The sequence below is a fragment of the Tetrao urogallus genome (genome assembly GCF_951394365.1).
Source record: "Tetrao urogallus genome assembly, chromosome: 1".
In the NCBI taxonomy this organism is placed as follows: Eukaryota; Metazoa; Chordata; class Aves; order Galliformes; family Phasianidae; genus Tetrao; species Tetrao urogallus.
The window spans coordinates 88,254,235-88,275,850 of record NC_136813.1 but is presented as its reverse complement, the minus strand read 5'-3'; the positions used below and the strand labels follow the sequence as shown (position 1 = coordinate 88,275,850).

The 21,616-nt window shown below is 37.5% G+C and overlaps 1 protein-coding gene across 1 annotated transcript in view; it reads left to right on the top strand.

Annotated features, from left to right (window-relative positions):
- TTC3 (tetratricopeptide repeat domain 3) overlaps positions 1–17,946 on the top strand; it is a gene marked incomplete at both ends in the record, with an annotated part of 58,938 nt that extends 40,992 nt beyond the window's left edge. Inside the window, 17 exons of the mRNA XM_079548637.1 lie at positions 1,287–1,343; positions 2,457–2,530; positions 3,144–3,290; positions 4,161–5,055; positions 6,355–6,420; positions 7,029–7,178; positions 8,515–8,654; positions 10,214–10,282; positions 10,631–10,727; positions 11,638–11,738; positions 12,658–12,751; positions 13,290–13,388; positions 15,598–15,998; positions 16,435–16,552; positions 16,698–16,931; positions 17,139–17,228; positions 17,836–17,946. Coding sequence (XP_079404763.1) covers positions 1,287–1,343; positions 2,457–2,530; positions 3,144–3,290; positions 4,161–5,055; positions 6,355–6,420; positions 7,029–7,178; positions 8,515–8,654; positions 10,214–10,282; positions 10,631–10,727; positions 11,638–11,738; positions 12,658–12,751; positions 13,290–13,388; positions 15,598–15,998; positions 16,435–16,552; positions 16,698–16,931; positions 17,139–17,228; positions 17,836–17,946 — 2,943 coding nt within the window. The remainder of the gene's footprint in view (positions 1–1,286; positions 1,344–2,456; positions 2,531–3,143; positions 3,291–4,160; positions 5,056–6,354; positions 6,421–7,028; positions 7,179–8,514; positions 8,655–10,213; positions 10,283–10,630; positions 10,728–11,637; positions 11,739–12,657; positions 12,752–13,289; positions 13,389–15,597; positions 15,999–16,434; positions 16,553–16,697; positions 16,932–17,138; positions 17,229–17,835) is intronic.
- Positions 17,947–21,616: the final 3,670 nt, after the last annotated feature.

Below are 21,616 nucleotides of genomic sequence, written 5' to 3'. Positions count from 1 at the left end.
TCTACAGTAATGTGCTACACTGCCCCTTTTGGATGGGGCAGATACGGTGTATGGGAGTGGTGTTCACAGCAGTTTGGTGTTAGGTTGAAAAGATCTCTCTAGAAGAACTGTAGAGGAATTGGGAGGAAAAAGAAGGTGTGCCCAGTTTACAGGCAGAGAGTCTTACTGACTTGTCTGTCTACGTATTTACCATGACTGACAAGAGGCATCATTTTTCCTTGAGAGTGCTTAATTAGAACATGAAGAATTTCAGGTGCTAGCTGTGCTGTGTATTTTAACATCCAAAGCAACACATGAGAGGGTAGTGTAACCCAGCTTTGCTTTCAAATGTCATTAAATTGTAAGGATGGAATTAGAAGATCATTCTGCTAGTAAGTGTAGTAAATTTGAAGTGAGATATACTTAGCACTTGTAGTGAACAGCTTCTACTGATGCTTTTCAGATTAAACCCTTAAACTGTGTATCATTCTGAATCAATTTTGGTTAGTATGTTAGTTGCAATCCTAACTGGCAGGAATATGTCACTTCAGTCAATTACGTATTTGAAGCACTTTCAATTAGAACTATTCTAGCCTGCAGATAAATTTATCTCTACAAAACCAAGATTTGCTTTTGATACAGAATAAACTTTGTGAGTTATTAATTAATATAAATGATGAGATGTGAAATCCCTTGCTCTTTCATTGGATGAATTAGAAATTCAAGAATTAAATAAAACCTGCTACATTATATTCTACTTCATATTCCTATTTATGTCCTAAAATGATTTCTAATACTGTAATTAATTTATGATTAGTAAAGCTATGTATATATGTAATGAAGTCTTATTAAAAACTGAAGAGGCATTTTAGTTCTTGCTTATCCTAATAGGAATTTGAAGTGACAGAAACTTCTGGCAGCTCTGTTTGTTTTTGTCCCCTACAAAAATCTGTGTCGCCACAGGTTCACAGCTGCCTAAATATGCAATTTCAGATACAAGTAGTGAGTAAGCATCCAAACTACTAAGTACACTGTTCTGTCTGTATTGTGTTCAGTGTTCAAGGAGCAAAATGATGAAAAGGAACAAAACAATAAGGTTTTGCAAAGCTGTGTTCCTTTTTGTGTTGTTCAGATGAGAACATAGGAGGGAGGGACAAGATGGCATGCATGCTTAACCTTGGAAGCCTTCCTGCTCAAACCAGAATCAGAATTTTAATACGAGACTTTTAAATTTATGGACTGATTTTGGAAATGCATCATCATTTTATTATTATTGCTTTACATAATTTTATTTATTTCTGTTTCAGACAAATGGTATCAAAGGTAAAAACAAAAGCAGAAAGAAGAACTATAAGGACTCACGGGTCAGTAACTTTATAGCTGCTTACTCTAAATGGTTTTCTTTCAGAGTTACTGGAGATCAGATCTATAGAGGTGGTTTCTGTAAATATCTCGTGGAAGCTCCTTCTTGAAGTGTTTCTTTTCCTCTAGTGGAAATATATTAAGACTCAGTTAATGCTGTTCTAGTTATTTTGTTACAGGTTGAGTTGGGCAGTATAAAAGATGATTCTGCACTTAAAAAAGAAGTTATTTATGAAGATGTTGGGTTCTAACTGTGTGCTACTAACTTCAGTCTGTCCACTGTCCTCACACTTTGATCTTAACTTCCCACAGGAGAAAATAAAAAATAATCAGTGAATGCAAATCACAGACTGCACCTACATAATTGATATTTCAGCTCCGTTTTGTTTGCCAGGGATAAATAGCAAATGTGACAAAGAACTATTTACCAGTCCTCATGAGATAAACCTGACATTTTGTTTCTGTCTGCCTTTCTGAGCATTTTTATGGACCCTGACTGAAGTTGCAGGTGCTTAGTGCTAAGATAAAACGCCATTCAGTATTTTATACATTTTGCTAGCAGTAAGATGGAATCCCAAGCATAGCATCTCTTGTCCCGCTTTTCTAGAATCTTGCTTTATTGCAGTCATCTTGATTTCCTCTGTGTCCCCAACATTTTATAATTTTGCCCAAATTTCACGACAAAAATTATGATAAAAAATTGTTTTTTCTAGGATGAGATCCCTAAAAATTCAATTTGTGTGCTTTCTTTTTTTTGCAGTAGGCAAAACTCTGCCATAGAAGGAAGCTGTGTGTCTTACTAGAACTTGGCAAAAAATCAAGCACATCTAGGATTTAGATAAAATCTGTAAATAAAAATTAAAAAAGATAGGTTGGACTGGAATATTGCAGTATTATATGTTCTAAAGAAAGCTCTGAAGAAGCTAATAATTTAAAATAAAGAAGTTTTTCAGTGTGGCTTAATGCATGTAATTGTAGTTGAGTGTTTTGGTGCTCAGCATCTCACGTCTGAGCACAATAAAATTACAGAAGGAGGTTCTGTGTAAGCAAGTTACTCATACTCTTTACATTGGATCATTTTCCGAGATGAAAAGTAATGATCTGTTTTTAATTAGTCTGTTTTAGTATTATCCAGTGGAGTTAGTACAGCACCACAAGAAGAAAATACGTTTATAGAAGAAAACGCATTGTAAGTATCATCACGCACCTTTACTTTTGTTGCCCAAGCTCCAAAGTACTTTGCAGGTACCAGAGAAGACAGGCTTAGAAACACCTTAGAAAGTCTGGGTTCATATCTCAGTATTTCTTGAAATGACCTTCATTTGAGCTTCCAGAGATCATTACTTTTCTGCTTCTGGGACAGGTATGATGGATACTAGAGTTTTTAAGATGTTAGTGATCTAAGAGGTAATCAAATAATGAGCAGGTTCCATCCCAGTAAGGCTGCTAGGCCAAAAAGCTGTTCTTTCGTGTAACTTATCTTCTTTCTGTTCCACTTTACTGTAGAAAGAAAGTAGATGATAAATTTGTCAGATGAAGAGCAGCTGCTAGGACACACCTAAGCTTTATTACCATTAGTTACTATTAGTTTCTGGTTATTCTCAATTTAAGAAATTTACCAGTTCATGATTTTGGGAATAGTGCGTGTTCTACTTGTTATCTACTTGTTAGGAAATGTTTGCTACTGGGATATTTCTTAGCATCTGTGTAGCTGCCATATGCTGATGCTCTTCTCAGAATGTCATCATTTTCAGAGACATTGAGTTGTTTGTTTGTTCTGTTTTTGTTTTTGAACTCTGTAGAGGTTTTACATATTATGAACCATGTATAATCCCAGAATATCTTCGGGGGCAACTAGATGAGTTTGAAGCTGTATATGACATTTCAAACAGTAACAACTGTCAGAGACTGGATGCTAATCTAAATCAAACCTGTGAAAGTTTATATGAGTATGTATGCACTTCTGTGGTTAGCAGTTTAAAAGTTTTACTGTTTCAACTTAAATGCATGTAAATTCTGCACCTTTATGTTAGAGAATTAATGTTACAGTATTCCAAGAAAGAAGTGATGGAAGCAATTGGAATTAAGTATCTTTGGTGCCTACTGTAGAACTGATTGGCGATTACAAGCACGAAAACTCCATAATTTTGGATGAGTGCAGAAAAATTGAGGCCTTGAACTCCAACTTGTGAATCTGCTTGTAAGGAATAAAGGAAGTCTGTCAAATGACAGGCTGCAGTTTAGCTTTGAACTAGTGAGCAGGACAATTCTAACACCTGAAGGTGGAATTCAACTGTTTGTTTCATTGATACTCGTAGTCATTTCTAAATGAGAAAATTATGGCATATAACAACATAGAAAGTATATCTTGATACAATTTACTAACAGCATATTTTATGTGTCTGTCATCAGATGGCAACAAACATATTTTCCTTAGACTGTCTCTTTCTTTGTTCCTTTCAGTTCTCATTTAACTGGTATGTAGATTTCATGCAGTAACGTCTTGCCTAAATAACAGGGCTTTTGGAGGCAGCAGTATTAGGTGCAACATCCTATTAAATAACATAATTGGATAAAGGCCACAATGAAGTCCTGATGGTACATAGAGATATGTCCTATGCCCTCAGGTGGCTGCAGGTGTCTGAGTAAGACGTGAAGAAGCACCAGTATTACAGACAATTTTTATGCTTAGATGGAACACCATCTTCCAAATGGTCATTCTTCAGTAGTGCTGAAGACTTATTGCTTTCTATGTGAAATAGGGCTTGAGAATTGTATGAGAAATTGTTAATGAACAATTACTTTTTTTTTTTTTAAAGCTATTTCTCTCAGATATTGGAAGAGCATGGCCCGATGGAATTAAATAATAAGTTGCTAATTGGGGAATATGAACATTTCCCTGAAGAAGCTCGAAAGATTGTAGAAGATGAGGGTGGTTTGAAATCTTTTCTTCTGAAATCCCATCGTTTCGTTATGGTGGATAATTTTATTAGCCTAAGGCATGATATTCTTATTAAAGAAAATAAAAACAGAGATGAGACTGAAAATAATGAAGAAGGAAATTACATTGTCTGTGATGCGCAAGAAAATTCTTTGCAGAACAAGATACAGTTAAATCCAGCTGCTAAGGAATTCAAACCCCTGTCTTATCCTGAGCAACCTCATATATCAACATCTACTGACATACCATTAGAAAGCTGTGAGACTCCACAATATTTGCCCTATTCTTTGCCTACTTCGTGGCAATCAGTGCTTAGTCAGGATATTGATCCTGTTGAAAATATGCCTTATTTTTCAAAACTTTTATTTTATCGAGATTTTCAGAATCAAAGCAGATTTTTGCCACAGACTTCCTGGGGTTATCAGTGTGAAAGAACATCGCCAGTGACTTCTCCAGTGCCTCTCCTGTCAAATGTTGCCAAGCAACCTGGGTATATTTATGCTGATGGTGTTACTCATCAGGATAATGATGAATTAGCAACTTCAGACAGAAAATATGTCAGCAGCAGCTTTATACCAGCTGAAACAGAAACATTCAGAGACCCTCCGTGCCTGGTGGAAAACTCCGATAGCACATTTTATGATGACAGTTTTGCTGTTGCAAATAGTACAAATGAAGCTGAATGTGATATACAGGTGATTAAGAAGGAAAAAGAAAGCAGAGGTATACCTGTAATGAAAAACAACCCACATACAAGGATGGTAGCTGTTCAGGTAAGAGATTAAAATGGAACACTCCTTTAAAAGGAGTGTAAGTAACAAAAGATGGTGTTGAAATCTTGCATTATGTTTCTGCAGCTGTGGAAGGTGCAGCTCCTTTTGGGATGATTTCTTTATAACTTCCTGAAGGGTCAGTTGTGTGTTTCAAGAGCAGTAATACTTCAAGCTACCCAAATACAAGGAGTATTGTATAATAGTATTTAGTGTTCTCTAGTACTTATTTTTTGTTACAGAATGCACTTTGTGTGCACTTTGTGACAGGTTTCCGTGTTACAGGTACGGCAGTTTCTTACATCCGTTCCTATGGTAGCTTATCCAACATGCTAGAAGAGTGATTGTAGAGAAGTTCCTCATCTTAATTTGTTTCTCATTACTAAGGAAAGAACTTCTTATAACTGTGAGACAGTCATCTTTTTGTTTTTGCTTTCTAAATTCTGAAAGTGTTGATGTGTTTCATTGTTACCCTTATTTTTTTTTTCCCAGACTTGTTTTGTTTGCACTTACTTACTTGAAATCTTTCCCGAGCAGTTGCTGACTTGGCAAATGAATTCAGTTACTTGGCTAACAGGGCTTTTACGTTGGAAGTTCTTTTTAGTTTTTGAGCACATTTAACAAACTGTCAACAGAAGACAGCAACAGTTTTCAATTCAGTGAATTCTGGTTAGCAGAGTTTGAAAGGTCAGAATGCAACAGATATGTTTGTGGAAGTGCGGTGTGGCAAAGCATTTGCCATCATTTGGCTATGATTTTAATAGCATATTGTAACATAAACTGAATCTTCAGTATATTGCATGATTAAATTTTAAACTTCAGTTCTTTCAGTAAGTCCTTAATGAGCAACGCTAGAAGAAAACAAGCACGAATTCCAAAGGTCGTTGAGTTTAGTTGCTTTTGAGGAGATGCATCTGTGTCGTAGATCATGAGCAACAAAACACAGCTGCTCCGTGAACAGTCAGACACTGGATTTGCCAGTCTTAAGAATGCAAATAGAGTGAATCTGCCTAGATGGAGCACAGCTGTGTTTGAAGACTGTAAGAATTGTCCCCAGTATAATGCTTTGGTCAATTGAAATTGGGGAAACATTAGGGAAAAAAAGTGTTTTCATTATAGCTTCAAGTCCATTTTGGGAATATACGCAGTTTCCTGCTGCATTGTAGGTAAACCTATTTCATAATGTAGTCAGATGCGTAGAATTGTTGGTTAGATATAAAAGCTCCAGAACAGAGCTGGCATAATAGTTGCATGTGTAAACAGGAGATTTTTCTAATCAGTTAATGATTCTTTGTGTTCTAGGTGAATAATGAAGTAACTGATAGGGAAACTAATACTTTGCCTTTTCATCCATTTGAGAAGCAACAAGTAAGTTACCTGTATATTTATTTCTACATATTTCTCATGAAGAAGTTTAAAGGAGTGTCCAAGTTCATAGTAGCATGAAGATAAAGGTTCTCTGGAAATGCAATGTTCTAAAAGTTATTTTTGATTCAGGGTTACTTTCTTTTGCTTGTGTTGGGCTGCAATCTGTAATGTCCTTACAAACTTCACCTAGGCCCACAAAAAGGAGGCTTTGGAGCTTTGTACTGTAGCCATCAGATGTTGGACTATATTCTAGGGAAATTTCCTCTCAAGAAAATCTTGAAGTTTGATTTAAATTGGAAGATTTAGACTGAGACATCTCAGGCTGATGATAATGGCAACCTTACGTGTCTGTCAGAATTAAAAAATATGATCTACAGGCTCTTCATATTCCAGTCTTTTCAGACACGGATGTTCATTTCTGTTACACAGATTTCTCTGTCCTGAAGAAACAAAAGCAAAACCACCACAAAACTCCCAAACAAAACAACAACAAAAGCACACCAAAAAATCCTCACAGTCTTGAATATCAGCTAACTGACTGTCATGAGTGTTTGCTGCTCTGTGCGTAGTAGATTCTGAATTACTTTCTGTAACTAATTTATTTTCAGGGAGATATTCTACGTATGGAAAAAGAGCATCAAGTATTAAAAGAACAACTTAAAGAAGCACAGGAAAAATATGAACAATTACAAAACCGGAGCTCAGAAGAAATCAATATTTTAGAAGAGCTGATAAAGAAGGCTGTTCAAGAGAGAGGGGTAACATTTTTACTTGTGCTACAGTGGGGTTAGCAAAGATAAACTGCAGTGGCTGACAGTATTGGTTCTAATGGGTCAACACTATTTTTTGAAACTTGAATGATGGTCCTCACAGCTTTGAAGTCTTACTCAGCAGATCTGAAAATCTTTGTGTTGTCTTAAGAACACACTTAAGTGAACATAGAAAACTGGTTGCATCCATCTAGTGGATAGGTACTGGTTCTTACTCTAAAGAATAAAAAAAGCTCTGTGTTATTGACACTTTCCCTCTTCTTGAGGAGAAGGACTTCCAGTGGTCAGTGTTTTATTTGTTGGGAAGTCTAACAGACTTGTTTCTTTGAAAATGTCTGGGAGTAAGAGTAGTCCAGACATCATCATCAGCTTGTTTGCACTTGGACTGGATTGATTTTATAGTTAAAGCTGAGTGTGCTACAAAGTGTTCATTTGTCTGCATTTGAAGGGAGTTTTTCATTTAAATAAATAACTCAGGTTAGACCAAAGCCATTTTTTCCATCTCCCCTCATTATTCTTTAATAAAGAGGGGTGAGGTCTATCCTACAATATTCCTTTAATGTATTTTCCTTGTGTGTGTGTATTTTTTTGGAGTAAATTCTTACTGCATCTTGGGATCTCCTGAATTCTTGCTTTAACGTTCACAGAATCACAGACTGGTTTGGGTTGGAAGGGACCTCAAAGATCATCTATTTTCACTCCCCTGCTGTGGGCAGGGCTGCCCCCCACCAGCTCAGCTGCTCAGGGCCCCATCCAACCTGGCCTCAAGTGCCTCCAGGGATGGGGCACCACAGCTTCTCTGGGCAGCTGTGCCAGCACCTCACTGCCCTCTGAAGAAAGAATTTCTTCCTAATATTAAATCTAAATTTCCAGTCTCTTAGTTTAAAGCCATTTAAGTCCTAACACTACGTCTGTGGTAAAAAGTCTCTCTCCATCTTTGTTATAAGCACTCTGCGTATTGAAAGGCTGTAAGATTTCCCTGGAGCCTTCTCTTCTCCAGGCTGCACAAGACAGCTGCCTTCAACCTTTCTCCATAGGAGAGATGCTCCAGCCCTCTGATCATCTTTGTGTCCTGCTCTTAACCCACTCCAGCTCTTTCTTGAGCTGGCGTCAGGCCTGGATGCAGTACTCCATATGGGACCTCGTAAGGGTAGAGTAGAGGGAGACAATCTTGTGCTGAATACGTGACCTAAAAGTAAATTAAGTGAAGCTGTCAGTGTAAATTTCAGTGGCATTTCTTTTGATCATGTGTCGGCAATCTGCTCTAACTTGCATTTTAATGGAATACCATTTGCAGAAATGTTTTCTTATTTTCTGCTTTTAGATATTTAAGAAAGAAGTGGAGTGGCTTCATCAAGCTTTAGAAATAAAAGTAAAAACATGGCAACAGGAGAAAAAGGAAAGTCAAGAGAACTTAAAAGCAATGAGGAACACAGCCAAAAAGCATGTGGATACCAATGAGAGGTACCAGTTTTGAACACAGAATTACATTATTGTCCTTTTGCTTGATTTTTTTTTTTTTCCCAAAAGCAGCAGTACGTATGGCTGTTTCTAATAGACTGTGATAAATTTCATATCCACTGATTCTTTGATGTATGCAGAATGAAAACTCCGAACTTCTTGCTCTAATAATATAGTTCTGAAAGTAATTTAAATGCAACTTTTGGATTAGAGGTGCTGTCAGTTGGATATAAATATAGTTACTTAACCTAGTAAATACTAAATAACCTAATAAATACTACTTCTTCACTACTTAGAATCTTCCAGTTTTCCAGCCTCCTTTAGATCTGCACTGCTTTGTTACTTTTCTCCTTCATGACTTAACATTGTTTCCTCACTGTGCTCTGCTTTTGCTGTATGATTGGTCTGAAATTTTCAATTCATTTCAGTTTTCATGTCTTGATCCTCCTCCTCAGTCAACCCGACTAAACTCTGATCTGCGTCTTTCTTTGACTCTCTTTATCTGTTCTGCCACTTGGCATATCTGAAGGTTATTTTGGGATGCACATTTCCTTCCTTTCTAGGCTTATCGTTTCTTTCTGAGTTTGAAGTAAAACTGCAGGAACCACATAGCTGCATGTATCTCTTCTGTTTTTTACCTGTTCTTCACCCTGTAACAGAAGTCTGCAGAGCCTTCCATGGAACTTAGATAAGTAATATCTTACCACAGTCCTGTGTGCAGCAAACCCAGGTATTGTCCTGGCAAGTAGTTCTCCTGGCTCTGAAGGAATGTGAACCAGCTTCGTTCAGCCACAGTCCAGACATCTCGGAGATCACACAGAATCATAAATTTGCTCAGGTTGGAACTGACCGTAAAGATCATTAGGTCCAACTACAACCCAACCGTACTACCCTAACTCTAACAACCCTCCACTACATCATGTCCCTGAGCACCACATCCAAATGGTTTCTAAGCATATCCAGAGATGGTGACTCAACCACCTCCCTGGGAGCCTATTCCAGTGCTAAACAGCCCTTATTCTGTAGGATTTGATGTAGCTTTTCCCAAAAACATTTTAATTCCCAAAACTTTATTATTGGCTGTATAGCCAGCTAGCAGCTTTTTCACAGTAACAGTGTGTGTGAAATATGAATGTCTGCTTTAGTTCTGGTGGGTTTTTTTTTTTGGTGGTTTTTTTTTTTTTTTTGCTAATTCAGGTAAGCATTTACAGCAGTTGCCAGATAACTGATGAAGCTGACTTAATTAGCAAGTTTGTCAATCCTGTCTGTGTTTTTAATATTCTCTGTCAGTTTTACAGACTTGAAGACTTCTGTCATACAATACTATTATATTATCTTTAATATGAATAGCTTGGGCCAAATCTTTCTTGAATAATTATCATCTGGCACTTACATTGGTTACTTGCTTCTTAATTAGGAGTACATTAAGTGCACTTAGAGTATTGATATATAAGATGTACAGATTGTCACTGCTGTGTATTTGTCACTCTGGTTGTAGAGGGTCATGTATTTGCTAGCAAACATTTTTCAGAACAAGCTTAACGAATGTTCGGTTACTCTAGGTATTCAAAGACCATTGATGAGAAGGAGAAGCAGTATAACACGTGTTTGAATACATATCTTGAGACCAGGTAAAACTCTTGTACCTCTCAGCAATGTTTGTTTTTCTGTTGACTTTCCATTATTGGAGTTGTCTGTTTCACTCTGGGCGAAAGATGAGAAAAAAAAAAAAGCACTTCAGCTTATATCTCTTATTCTCAGCTAGTTTACTTCTATTTACCATGAGTAAATATTATTTTCTTTTAGATATTTAGAATCATAGAATTATTAAGGTCAGAAAAGACCTCTAAGGTCACCTTGTCCCACCGTCAGCCCATCCCTACCATGCGCACTGACCATGTCTCTCGTCATATCTCCACGTTTCAATTTTAGATACTGCTGTGATACTTAATTTTTTTTTAACCTTTTTTGTTTTGCAGTAATAAATTTGCTAATAAGAAAGTAAAACTGGAAGAACTTATTAAGAAGAGTCAAGATGTCTTCAAGGAGCATGAGAAAAGAGCTGTTAAAGCAGAGGTACAAACAAAAAAAAAAACCTGAAACACTTCTTTTACAGTCTGGATCATTTGCACTGATGGATGGGGAAGATGACTGGTGAAGTCTTATTTAAGAATTTCCCTTTAAATAGCACCTAAGACATTTTATAAGAATACATTAAAAGTTTTAATCAAATATTGACAACTGCTGTTCGTTATGTTATCCTGCAGAATTTTGCAGATCATCAGTATGTTATTATTGGCCAGTATTATAACTGTACAGAATTTGGGGCTTCTGGTATTGCCTTAACATTTAGTAATATTTCAGTTTCATACTTAGCCCTCTTATGAAGACATTTCATTAGCGAGTATTATAGGAAGATAGGATTTCCTTTGCAAAGATAAGTCACACTTAGGGAATCTGTGGCTACTTCATAATCTGACAGTCTGAATGCAATTTGGTTATTTCACTGAAAGGAGGAGTTTACTGATAAACATCAGTACTTTTGCCAAAATAGCATCTGAGATGGGAAAGACTTCTAATACACCGTATGGCATACAATTCTTTCTTCAGAGAAAAGGTTTGAAGGCTGTTGTACCTGCAGTGAGATTTTACACAAAGATTAGATTGTTGATCCACGTTGGTCTTCCACAGTACAGCATTTAAAAGGCTGCCTGAAACACTTAAAATGTATGTATGTACACAAACACATGCATTTTTAAGTTGCAGATGGAACATCTCTGCATGCATTCTGCAGTCTGTTGAAGTGAATATAACCTACTTCACCTCGCAGAGGCCTGCCAATGCCCTTGATTCTAATATGGTGTTCTGTTGTGAGTGTATGTTGTACGCTGTATCATCAAACTGTTGTTTAAGAGGATCCAGGCTTTATTTATTGTGTCTGCAATGCTTTTGTTGCACTTCTTTAAAAGCTGTTATTTTGTTACAGGTATCAGTACTCAAAAACTGGAAAGAAAGTGAATTATACAAACTGAATGGTATAGTTTCCAAAGCAGAAGCAAATCTCAAGATGTTGAAGTCACTAAGCAGGTATGGAGAGTTTACACTAGCAATTTCAGTACTACTACTTGTTAAACAAAAGCAATTACTGGATGTTTAATCATGATCGTTTTAACTAGACAAGTCAGTTTTGCTCACAAAGCGATGCTATCCTGAAACATACGCAGTCATTAAATGCAACTTTCCTGAAGCTGATTTTCTATTTTGGGCTTAAATTACCAACATGTGAGCAGCAAACTTCTCTTCTAATTCTCTCTTAGAAGATGAGGCTACTGGGAATGTTCCAGTTACTGCTATCCAGTAGCACTGGAAGAGGGCTGCAATGTAAATGAAGTGGTGAAACAAAACAGTTGGGCATTTAGCAAGAATCAAGGAATTAATATTTTAAAAACTACTTGTTCCATTTCCCTGTCTAGGTTGCCCCAAAATATTATTTTACATTTGAGAAGTCTACTTCTAAGATTGGATAGGATATAGGTGCAATTAATTTAAGTGACGTTAGCTTAAAATAGGTATAAATCTTTAACTGTGACTAAAGTTGTAAGAGTATGGTCATAAAAATAATTGAGTTCGGTTGGAGGGGACCAAAGAGCTGTCAGAGTTAATCAAGAGTTAAAACTTGTTATTGAAGGCATTGTCCAAATGCTTCTTGATTACTGACTGGGACAGGCTTCCTAGAGAGGTGACTGATGCCCCGTGCCTGTGTTAACCACCCTCACGTAGAGAAATTTTTCCTACTGCCCACTCTGAACCTGCCATGGTGCAGCTTTGTGCCATTCTGTATTCCCTGTCATCAGTGACCAAAGAGAAGAGCCTAGCACTTCCCTCTCTGCATCCTGTCCTCAGGAAGCTGCTGAGAGGAACGCAGTTGCCTCTCAGCCTTCTTTTCTGCAAAGTAGACAAATTAATGGGAATGTTGGAGTTTAACTGAAAATTTTCATTATTTCAGCAGCTCAGCTTCTTCAGTTCCTGACTTAAAGTCACAGATTAATTATTGGGAAGTATTTATTTCAAATATAAAGAAACAAATGGAGAAAGTAAAGGTAAGTCTTAAGTTCTCTTAACTAGGGATAAGTTGAATTTTGGAAATTAAAACAGAATATATAACTTAATTTTGCATTCCTTTGTTAAAATATCAATGGCTTCTCCACAAGCCAATCTGCGTTTCTTTTAATGATGAAAGAAAGTTTTGATTATAAGGCCTGACGATAAAATGTGCTTAAGTTGCAAGGAATATCTTCCGTTTTGGAAAGGCAAAATTCAAGATTACTGAATTCCAGGTTGATCAGTCTGTCAGCTCTTTTGTATTTTTTGAACTTTTAAAGTCCATGCAACTTTTTAAAAAATGATAAAATTGTCTTTTAAAGGGAAGTTGTATGGAACATCTAGGTTAAGTTTTAAAAGCTAGATGTTTCACAAATGTTTTCAGACATTAATGTACTTCCATAGAGATTAATGTTGCTGTAGGAGATGGCAGCCTTATTGTAGCCACGTGAAAGGCCTGCTGCCTTTTACTGTATGAACTACTGGAAGAGCTTTATTTAATGCTGATTTGGAGAGGAATTTGTTTTCTTTCCTCAGGTTGGGTATGAAGAAAAAATTGAGAAGGTGAAAAATGGTGTTCGAAACTGCCTCACCAAAATAGAAACTGTGGATCTTTCATCTCTTCCCAGTGTCTTAGTATGTATCTTACGTGTGATAGCAGTATGTTCAGAAATTCTGTAAGTTAACGTCAGATTGGCTGTCCATTACAGAACATGTACATGGAGAACTTGAATAGATAGCTTTGAATTCAAAGCAGTATAGCCATTCATGGAAATTAATCTGCAATGGCTACATCCCAGATAAATGCTATTAAAAGCACTTTCTTACAGGTCAGTACTTCCACAAATACTTTGCTCAAATCATGTCAGTTACTTCCAAACAATGTGTGATAGTTTCTGGTGCCAGGACAAAGTCAGTGTAAGTCAGTACTCATTTAATTCCTTATCAGCATGGCGTGGGGAGATGCATGACCATGCCGAAGTAGTCAAGCTAGCTGCAGAGATGATGCCAGCAGCCTGACTGCTGCCATTCACTGAAGCAAAATTGAAACCTGAGCACAGAGCTGATGCCCAGTCATGAAGGCAAATAGCATGCATGAGTTACTGTACCTTGGGATAGTTTGGAGAAAAGCAAAAAGGGTTCAGTCATCCTTTAGAATGGGGGAATTAAGTGCTAAGTAAAATGCATTCCTGGCACATGCGAAAATGAAATCCTCAAACGCATTACAGATGCCACAAAAGAAACTTTCTTTAAAATATGTATTCTCTGCATAAAGTCATGTTTTTTTCTTTCCTTTGTTTTTGGTGTAATTTAGACCCAAGGCTTTGTTCCAAAACTGTAGTATACTGTGGTTGTCACTACAGTTTTTCTGAACACATGCTCTTATGTTTTCTGGCCTACCTTTTGTTCCCCACTAAGATTTAGGTCTCTTCTTTTCTCCTTATTGGCACAGATCTCTTAAGACTTTGTAAATGTTCTTAGTTATCCTCTTTAGGTTACCATCATTTTAGAAGTTTGGAAGTAGAGTGATTTCTGTTCCACTTGTTATGCATTTGGCACCTGCTTTTACTGTAGTGATGGAGGAGTAACTTCTTAGAAAATGTATCTGTGGTTCTTTCACTGTCAGGGAGACCTTAAGAGACAAAACTGAATCCAAATGAAAAAGGCTTGATAAAATGGTCGCTATCCTTGACTGCTTAATTCCATCTGTAATTCTTTTTTTAATAAATTAATTCATTAGTAATTCATTTTTTAATAAAGAGGTATAAGAAACGTAGCTTGATAAACAAATCTATAAGAATCAACAAAACTAAATCTAAAGCCATGTACTAAAGAATGTGAAAATTTATGGATGTCCAAGTTAGCCTGCTGAACTGGGTAGCGATTTAGGTCTATGCAACTCTGTTGGCAAAGCTAGAAGTTGGTAATATGCAGATTGAAAAAAAAAAATAGCACATTCTCAAGCAAATACTCAATCGACCTTTTGTAGACTGTTGCTTTGTTCCAAAATGTACTCCCATTTGTTTCTTCTCATTTTAAGGAATCACAGAATGGCTGGGGTTGGAAGGAACCTCAAAGATCATCTAGTTCCAACCTCCTGCCACAAGCAGGGTCACCTACCACTAAATCAGACACTAAATCAGGCTGCCTGTGGCCCCATCCAACCTGGTCTTGTGCATGTTAGATGGCAGCCTTCTTGGAGCAGCCAAGTTCTGAAACAACAGTAGTAGTCATAGAATCACCAAGGGTGAAAAAGACCTACAAGATCATCCAGTCCAACCGTCCATGTATCACCAAAAGTTCTCACTAGTTCTTTCCATTTATGGAACACAATTGTTAGTTCAAAGAGAAGTCTTCCTGGATCATGTGAACTCCAAGATTGTCAACATGGTGCCTTTAGCTGATGTGTTTGTTTTTAATGTAAATAAGTGAATAAATATTGCACTTGGTTATATATAGTTTATATTGCCAATTAAAAGCAGTAAATTATTTTCAAATTGATGGCATTTGTGTTAAAGCAGTGGTTTCTCCCACGAACATCAAACTATACTTGAAAAACCGCAGCTGTCCAGCAGCATTCACTCCTTAGTAAATACAGAATATGTAAAGTAGCACTGAATGCATAAATGCTGCTCTTTTTAATCCTGCTTCAAGCCAGTTGTCTATGTGCAGTACAAAATAAGGGCACTTTCGTATGGCATTTTCACCTAGGCAGAAAAGTTCAGATATGATCTTCAGTTCCTCATCGTGACCAAAACATAGTGCAGTTCATGCTGCAAATGCTCAAGAGCTCTGCTCAGTTTATTTCAATTGTTTTTTCTTATGGAATCTGTTTATTTTGTAGAGAAAGCAAAGCAAAGCTGCTGTCAGTGATCCAGCCCTTGTCCCGTACTCTTCTGCATCTGCACACGCTAATTTACTTCCTGCAGCTTCAAGCTCTGAAGATCAAGGTCCAACAACTGCTTCACTTAATACCCAGGCTGGAGTGAAGCCTGCAAATGCAGAGCAAACCTTAGAATTTGCAAGTGATGGATCAGTGAAAACAAACACCAAAGCTTGGATGGGATCATATGCTGATAAAGTTTCGCTAACTTCTATGTCAAAGTTTTCAGGAATCAATACTCAGAACATACAGCCAAACCAAACCCACCAAGACGATTCAGCTACACAGATGAAGCCCTCTTCAAACAACACATTTGAAAATATTATTGCTCATCTACAAACTATATTTCCGGGCTACAGCAGGTATTTTTTTAATGCATGTAATGCTCTATTTGGTAATTGAAATTCTAAACTATCATTTGTAAAGATAGTAGAACAGAGATAGACAGAATAAAAAGAATTGATTTCTTACTGAATACTTCTTTTTCACAAAAAAAAAAAAAAAAGTTTTTTCCCTTGTTTTCTGATATACTCCTTATCATAATTGACCTACAGTGTTGACTTAATGTTCTCAATGAGAGCTGCCAGCAAATAGAAGTAGTGTTATTTTGATGAATACAGTAGCTAGATCCTAGTTACTGAGGGGTGTTAGAAATAGGTGCTTGCTGCAGTTCTGTTGAGAGGTTAGGATCTTTTACAGGCTCTTCTGCTATGAGTCAAACGTGGAAACTACAGTGTTCTAATATGCCTATAGTAGCTGTAGTGTTACCCGTCAGTAATCATGTTATTTTTCTTTCAGTTCAGAGTTTGCGGGGTTCATAAAAGATGTACAAAGAAGAAGTGGAAATACATTAAGTTTGAGCTCCACTGAAATTCTAAGCAGAGTGACAGATCTCATTCTGGACCAGCAAAATGAGGTCTGTTGTAGTTGCTGCTATTTCTACTGTGTATCTCTGACAGTGGAAATAATGCAGCACAGTCTAAAAGAGAATACAAATTTTTCCTTGCTGTCAAGCTCTGAACCGTGAACGTGCTCAAAACTCTTATCCAATACCTGTCTAGGCATCAACTTCTGTAGGGAGACCTCTGAAGTCAACATCATCTGCTTCTGCAGGACAGACGGGAACTCAGAGTGAAATAGCAGCTGCAGAAGGAAATGTTTCCAGCGCACCCCAAGCAAGGCCTGCACACAAAAGCACCTCAAGTAAAAACATGCTGCCATCTCAGCCAAATCTCCAGCCATGGGGGAATGCTGGAGCAACACCAAAAGCTAAATGGAAAAAACTAGACTATATAGTAAGTTCTCTACTGCTTTGTGAAATTCAAGTTATTACCATGGTCTTTTTTTATGAGATGTGAAATAATCGAAGTATTACGAGACAAAAAATAGTCAGACTTCTTCATTTTGTGGACAAAAACTTAAGTGGAGAGTTTGATGATAAATTGTTGCTAAGTTACTAATTGCTTTCTGTTCAAATGATATATTTTTTTTTAAATGTGTAGCCTTCCAGCGATGATCCATGCATCATATGCCATGATGAGTTAAGCAGAGACTCATGTGAACTGGAATGTGGACATAATTTTCACAGAGAAGTAAGGATTTTTTTTCTTACCTTAGTATTGCTTAGATGCTAATGTTGACTAACTCTCTGTTCAGTTATACAGTTTTTTTTACTTTTTAAAAGTTTCTCCCTCCCCTTTATCCTTCAGCATCTGAAGTTAGGAATGGCAGGACATTGTTTTCCTTTCCGTACTTTTTGCACCAAGACTTGCTATATGCAGTATTAATGTTTTGAAAAGTTTCCATTTTTAGATATTAACTAAGATGGTAATTCATCAGACTGAATTTAAGCTTACTTTGAATTCAGAATAATCCAGTCTTGGTAATCAAATTACGGATTTCTGTTTGCAGCATCCTTAGAGAAGGGGCCACTGCTATAAAGCTGCTTTTGCCACCTGATAGGAGCTGCAGGTGTAACTTCATGTATTAAGGAGGCAAAAAATTATACTGGAATAACACAATACTTCTGTCCATGACTTTTTCCCATTTCCATATTTGTTGCTCTTTTGTCACTTGCAGAATAGTTTGATGAGCAGAACATCAGAACTGGAGAATAGTTTTCTAACTGCAAATTTCATAACAAGTTGTGCAAGGGGGTACTGAGACTGTTTCCTCAGCATAATCTTCCTGTTCTTGCAGTGCATTAGAAAATGGCTTAAGGAACATTCGAGTACCTGCCCTATCTGTCGCATCCACGTTCTGTTACCTGAAGACTTTCCTGAGCTCCCTGCACGCAACAAACATGCCTAAACCTTGTTTTGTGACACTCAGTAAGATGTGGAGTGGCTGCAGATAAATAACCATCCCAACATGGCATGGAGACATGATGCCTAAGAAGAGGTGGAACCCTGGTTTTAGTGGAAATGATAGCAGAATTTGTTCTAATGCAGTATTTAACACTGAGCTGTAAGACACAGGTATTGCTGTGGCACTTACTGGATGAAGACAGCGTACTCCTTAAATCAGTGCTTCTCCTGGTTGCTGCCTTCAGCGTGTGTACCTCACGCAGTTCTGAGGCCAGGACCACGCTGGTGGGGTTCTTGCTTAGGGGAGTTTCAGTCCTTAATCTGTTTTTCTCAAAGGCTGCTTCTGTATGTGCACAGTACCTCTAAAAAGGGGGTTTTCTTTAGAGCTGATACTACACCGAAAATAAATATAAGTGGGCCGAACAATAGACTGGCAGAATTTGGAATAACCAAGCCATCACCTTCCCTGGTATAAACAATTGCAGGATTCCAATTGAGTTTCTTTAGATCATTATGAATATCGTTCGTGTAATTGCAGGTCTTTTCTCCATGTAAATTTGGAACTGATCATTCAAATTGTTTAAATGATGACTCTTAGCTATACTTTGAAGCACTAAATATTCTCTAAGTATTCTTCTGTTCATACATCGATTTTAGAATACTGTGATTCAATTCTGTAACGTAAAAATACCTTAAATTTCTCTCCTTGATGAGCTGATTTGTTTAAATTGGCACTAAAGGATTTTTGTTCTTGGTGGAGCAATATAACGCAGTTGTGTTCTGTGCACAAATGCCAGTTTATCAGCAGTGTGAGGCACATGGTACAACCAGCTGAAGGAGTGGCTGTCCTACTGCTTGAGAAGTCTGAGCGTGCCATGAGTGCCTTCTGCCTTGTAAAATTTGTTTCAGACAGCCAGAGATCCAGGTATGCCGCATGGTGTAAACACCCTCAAAATGTGGTCTGACCATTGTTTGGGCACAAGCCGTATTCAGCTATTTCAGGTTATGGCTTTAACGGATCATTTGTTTCCCCTGGTCAGTAAGTATACAGTTGATGTTTCAAAGCATCCTTTGATAAGTCAGTATGTTTAGTGAAACTTGGGTCAAAAATAAAATTACTTCTGTAGCCTCTGTGGTGGTTCTTCTCGTGTAATATGTTTGTTGATTGTGAATTCTTGATGCATAAGGTACTATCTGCCAAAGAGCTGAGGTGCTGTGCTGCCTGAAGGATGAGGTACTGTTCTGCTCTGCGTTACACTGCTTGCATCCTTCTCAGCTTGTTTTTTCTGTGTGTGAAGAGACTACAGGCAGAGCAGCCCCCACACATGCCACAGGTGATGGTGTTCTTAACCAGAACACAGCTTGACAGCACTGGCTGTTAATGTGGGGTCTTAGCATTGAACTGATATTTACATATGTTATGTTCTCGCTTGCTACCAGCTAGTCTTGTCCCTCACAGCACACATAAGCTCTCAGGTTCCTTAGGAAGGTGGATGTGGTGTTTCTTTTCCTTTTCAAAAATCTTTGCTCCTTTTCTCTTAACTCCTAAAAACCACAACTTTTACTGACAGCCAGAGGTAGGCCATTCACAGCTTTAAGGCCTCCTTTTAAAGCAGACAAAAACAAGGTCTAGTTTTATGTAAGATTGTTTTGAAGGAGATGAGGTGTCTGACCCAGGTGCACATGAGGTAGTTTATTTCCAGACTGAGGCAAGGTAAAGCAGCCTTGCTCTGTGTTCGGGAATCCTGACTCATGGCTGTACTGAATGCTGAATGATTATTCTTGTCGTGTTTGGATGCTGTTGATTTTTTTTCTTTGTATGTGGAAAGGTTGGGTACATGCTCCACAATAACAGTAGAAGTATCCATCTGCTAGAAGAGTCCAGTTTCTAATCCAGCTCTCACTTGTCAGCAGTTTATTGCAGAGTCTCACATTAATCCTTGGCTTCCAGTCAGAGCTGCCTTTCAGAGAGCAAGAAAATCATAGAGCAACAGAAGCACTTCAAAGCAGGATTTTGTCAGATGTCTCTCCTCCATTCTCAAACCATTCGTCAACCATCAGTACCCCAGGAACAACATGGTACAGGCAGAGGGGCAACCTATTAGACTGCAGTTGAAGGAGTGCTGCTGGGGATACAATAGCCAGGGGCAGGATGAATGCCAGTGCTTCTTTTCATTTAACTTTGGAATGTGTGAAGTGATGCTGCTGCTTTAGGTTTGAGCAGCAGGTGGCACTCCTGTAGACTAGAAACAGTCTAAAGTCATCTAGACTAGGAACAGGGGCTGTTGTGTTCCAGAAATCACGCTGTATTTACTGGTTCCTGATCTTAAAAAAAAAAAAAAAAAGTGTGTATTTCTAGTTAATGGGGAAAGGAAAGAGAGGGGATAGAGAATAAAGGTGTTCTCTTGTTTTTTTTAAATAAATGTAAGACATTAAAACAATACCAAATGCTTACTCCTGAAGTACAGCTGATACCAAGCCACTGCTAAACTCAGAACTACATATTCCTGCTTAGCAATACTGCTGGAAAAAGCTACAGGAAGTTGGTTTTGGCAGTTCTCTTTTTAATTTTTTTTAGGTTGTTATACATCATAGTTGATGTAACGCCCTATATACTACTTAACCTGCCTCCATCCCACGCAAATTTTGTGGAAAATTAACAACTAAAAGAAAATTGCAGCTTTTTTGTTAACTTCAGATAACATCAAAATCCATTACCTGTTCATCTGAGGAAGGTTGCTTCTTGCTGGAGTGGATTTTTTTTCCCCATCTAGTTCCTACTCTGCCAGTTTCTATGAACTTCTAAGATTTATGATTACAAAGACTTAACATATTTCTTAGTGTAAATTTGTATATTTACTTTCACAAAAGTATTTATATTTCCTTTCAAGTGCTTGTATTTGTACTTTCATATTAGTAAGTGGCAATATTAACCCACCTGTTTAAGCAGCAAATGGCCTATCTCCCTTGGAATAGTTGCTCACATCATGAATAGTTTTCTACAGGCACAAGGTGTCACAGCATAAGAGTATTTTTGGCCACTTTCTTCAGTACTTGGTGTCATCTACACTCTGAGCAGAGGGCTATGCAACAAGGCAGTGCTGCTGTTTGTCATGTCAGTCATTCCTTTTTCACATCAGAGCTGAGCTGCACAAGTCTAGTAAAGAGGAAAGATGTTAAAGTGTCCAGAATAAGTGCAGTTTGAAGCTAAAAATCTTCTGACCTTTCTTGGCACTATTTTACACAAACAGCAAAGGTAAAGCAAGGGCATTCCAGGGAATAGCCAAGGAGAAGTTACCTGTGAAGCAGTAACTTCAGTTTTAAGCACTCCTTGGAGGCAGACTCATTCCTAATTTGACCAAAATACATTTGATGTTATTTTACCTCATTACCCATTTCACATCTCTTAATTCAGTCATCGTGCACTATTCATCTCATGACACTGTGCATTGTAGTAGCACCATTTATTATACTTCCACAGGCACTATTCAGTCCTGTCCCCTCCTCAAATATATATACAGTAAACCATATTAACAGAACTGACTTCATTTAAGAGGTCTTTGAAGGACTTTGGAACAAGTGTTACGTTATGAATTAAACAGAAAAATTTGCTTCACATATTTTTATAACTTGTGAAAATATGCAAAAAAATCATTCACAATTTGTTTGAGAAA